General features: G+C 37.1%; 1 protein-coding gene across 1 annotated transcript; it reads left to right on the top strand.

Annotated features, from left to right (window-relative positions):
* The first annotated feature begins 2,716 nt into the window (after positions 1 to 2,716).
* LOC106476226 lies at positions 2,717 to 3,112 on the top strand. The gene has a single exon (XM_013936892.1). It carries the CDS (start codon positions 2,717 to 2,719, stop codon positions 3,110 to 3,112), a length of 396 nt encoding a protein of 131 aa, XP_013792346.1.
* The last annotated feature ends 555 nt before the right edge of the window (positions 3,113 to 3,667 follow it).

Below are 3,667 nucleotides of genomic sequence, written 5' to 3'. Positions count from 1 at the left end.
GCACTGGGTGACTTCGAGGGTCTTGTAAAGAACAAACTTTACATGACAAAGTGTTTTAAATGAAATAGAAGAACAGATAAAATGGCAACTCTACCTTTTGTTCGATAGTTGAAGGAAATAATAATTATATTACAACGTTTTGTTTGTTTGTAAGCGTTGTAATAATATGAGCTTTTAGCCGAGACCAATTTTAGTTTAATTGGACTACACTTTCAAACAGATCTACTCTGTGGAATTTATTATTCAAAATATCGGTAAAGCTTCATCAGGACAGAAACGGATAATTAGATTGCATCTGAATTACTTACGGAAATAGCAAATGATATACAGTTGCGAGAAAACTAAAGACCCATTTTTCAGGATGCTATGTGCTTAATAGAACAGAAACTACCTTTTCTTTTAGGCCCACTCATTTCAGACAATATTACAAGACTTCACTTTCAACACACTCTCAATGAAAACTGTAGGCATGGAAACAGCCTTAAAGTATTGGTAAAATCACAGTTAGGAACGCCCGATCAATTTGTAATTGTATGATTTAATTATAACCATGGGCGCCCGCAGGAAATTGCAAGGGGGGAGGGGTCACTTGACCCCCCCTTCCCCCCGATATGTAAAATTCTTCTTCAATGTTACTGGAAAATCATAAGGTATTTGTATTTCGATTTCATAATTTTTTCAAACTTGAGTTTACCTGACCCCCCTAATTTTATTCTGCGGACGCCCTTGATTACAATTCTTAGTCATCACACGTGCTACTTTCAGTTATTGCTAGTTTGTTTGTTTGTTTGTCTTAAGTTATGCACAAAGCTACACAATGGGCTATCTGTACTCTGCCCACCACGAGTATCGAAACCCGGTTTCTAGCATTGTAAGAGCGCAGACATACCGCTGTGCCACTGGGGGGGGGGGGGGGTTCGTTATTGCACGTGTTACTTTTAGTTATTCCACGACTAGTTATTGCACGTGCTAGTTTTAGTTATTGCAAGAGGTTAGTTAGTTATTCCGCGTGTTTAGTTAGTTATTTCACGTGCTACTTTTAGTTATTCCACGACGTTAGTTAGTTATTGCACGTGCTGTGTTAGTTTTAGTTATTGCAAGAGGTTAGTTAGTTATTGCACGTGCTAGTTTTAGTTATTCCACGACGTTAGTTAGTTATTGCACGTGCTAGTTTTAGTTATTCCACGACGTTAGTTAGTTATTGCACATGCTACTTTTAGTTATTGCACGAGGTTAGTTAGTTATTGCACGTGCTAGTTTTAGTTATTCCACGACTAGTTATTGCACGTGCTAGTTTTAGTTATTGCAAGAGGTTAGTTAGTTAGTCCACGACGTTAGTTAGTTATTTCACGTGCTACTTTTAGTTATTCCACGACGTTAGTTAGTTATTGCACGTGCTAGTTTTAGTTATTGCACGAGGTTAGTTAGTTATTGCACGTGCTACTTTTAGTTATTCCACGAGATTAGTTAGTTATCCCGCGTGTTTAGTTTGTTATTGCATATACGTTTTTGTGACATTTAAAGAACTAACCAAGCCTACCAATATAAAATCTTTAAAAAATGGTTATTTTCTTCTAATGAACTATATAAGTGAAAGTAAGATAAAATAAATTAACAGCTTATAATTAATGTACTAAAAATCTCTGAAGTTAATCAGCAAATGAAAACAGAAGTAATATTATTATGAACTGGTCGTTTCGTTCTGTGTGCGTGTGTAAATTCCACAGGAATGTTCTTCGCTGGTCTTATCAATAGTTCCGAATAAACAGTCTTGAAATGTAGGGAAATGACGTTATTAAACTCCGAGAAAGAAAGATAATCAAACCGTTTATCTTTTGCTTTCTTAAATCTCGTTTTATTTTTCCTTTTTTTTAAATCTTATATATATATATTAGTTTCTTCCGCTGTAACCGGATATTAAGTTCTAGCTTACAGTACAGTACATACACGAATAAACTCATACGATGAATACCCCACGACTCTTAATATAATCTCCCAACAAAACTAAGAGCAATAACCAGATAGCATGTGCAACGGAACGATATAGGTTTATTTATTAGAATAATGGGCGTGTGTGTGTGTGTCGAGACATTGCTTAATGAGGAATACGTTACCTGTAGGTAAAGTATTGAATGACGTGTTTTCCACGAGCAACATCTGGCAGTAGAACAACACAACGTTCATTGTTTTATGTTTGGAAGCACGGCATGATTGTGTGTGTGTCGTAAATATTGTCTACAAGAAAGGAACGGTGCACGTGAGGAACAGACAGTTAATATTCTTGATTCTGTTGTGCAATACGTTTAAGGATTTTGTGTGTGTGATTAACGATTTTCGTTTTGAAATGCCCAACTTATGGGCTGTTACTGTCTGGATAACTATCTTGATAACGGTTTCCACATTAAAACGCCCAATTTATGGGCTGTTACTGTCTGGATAACTATCTTGATAACGGTTTTCACATTAAAACGCCCAATTTATGGGCTGTTACTGTCTGGATAACTATCTTGATAACGGTTTCCACATTAAAACGCCCAACTTATGGGCTGTTACTGTCTGGATAACTATCTTGATAACGGTTTCCACATTAAAACGCCCAACTTATGCGCTGTTACTGTCTGGATAAACTACCTTGGTAACGGTTTTCGTACTGAAACACCAACTTGTGGGCAGTTACTGTAATGTATTGGTGTAATGTATGGTGTTGTATGGTGTCATGTATGCTGTAATGTACGGTGTCATGTATGCTGTAATGTGTAGTGCCATGTATGCTGTAATGTACACTGTAATGTATGGTGTAATGTATGGGGTCATGTATGCTGTAATGTATGGTGTCATGTATGCTGTAATGTATGGTGTAACGTATGCTGTAATGTATGGTGTAACGTACGCTGTAATGTATGGTGTCATGTATGCTGTAATGTACGGTGTCATGTACGCTGTAATGTATGGTGTCATGTATGCTGTAATGTATGGTGTCATGTATGTTGTAATATACGGTGTCATGAATGCTGTAATGTACGCTGTAACGTATGGTGTAATGTATGTTGTAATGTACGCTGTAATTTATGGTGTAATGTATGCTTTAATGTGTGGTGAATGTATGCTGTAATGTATGGTGTCATGTATGCTGGAATGTACGGTGTAATGTATGGGGTCATGTATGCTGTAATGTACGCTGTAATGTATGGTGTCATGTACGCTGTAATGTATGGTGTCATGAATGCTGTAATGTACGCTGTAACGTATGGTGTAATGTACGGTGTCATGTATGTTGTAATATACGGTGTCATGTATGGTGTAATGTATGTTGTAATGTACGCTGTAATGTATGGTGTAATGTATGCTTTAATGTGTGGTGTAATGTATGCTGTAATGTATGGTGTCATGTATGCTGTCATGGTCGTCGTCATGTATGCTGTAATGTACGCTGTAATGTATGGTGTCATGTACGCTGTAATGTATGGGGTCATGTATGCTGTAATGTACGGTGTAATGTTCGCTGTACTGTATGGTGTCATGTATGCTGTAATGTATGGTGTCATGTATGCTGTAATGTACGGTGTAATGTTCGCTGTACTGTATGGTGTCATGTATGCTGTAATGTATGGTGTCATGTATGCTGTAATGTACGGTGTAATGTTCGCTGTACTGTATGGTGTCATGT

Source organism: Limulus polyphemus, unplaced genomic scaffold (genome assembly GCF_000517525.1).
Source record: "Limulus polyphemus unplaced genomic scaffold, Limulus_polyphemus-2.1.2 Scaffold10089, whole genome shotgun sequence".
Lineage (NCBI taxonomy): Eukaryota > Metazoa > Arthropoda > Merostomata > Xiphosura > Limulidae > Limulus > Limulus polyphemus.
The sequence above is the reverse complement of the archived record's forward strand: the minus strand, read 5'-3'. Positions and strand labels throughout refer to the sequence as shown.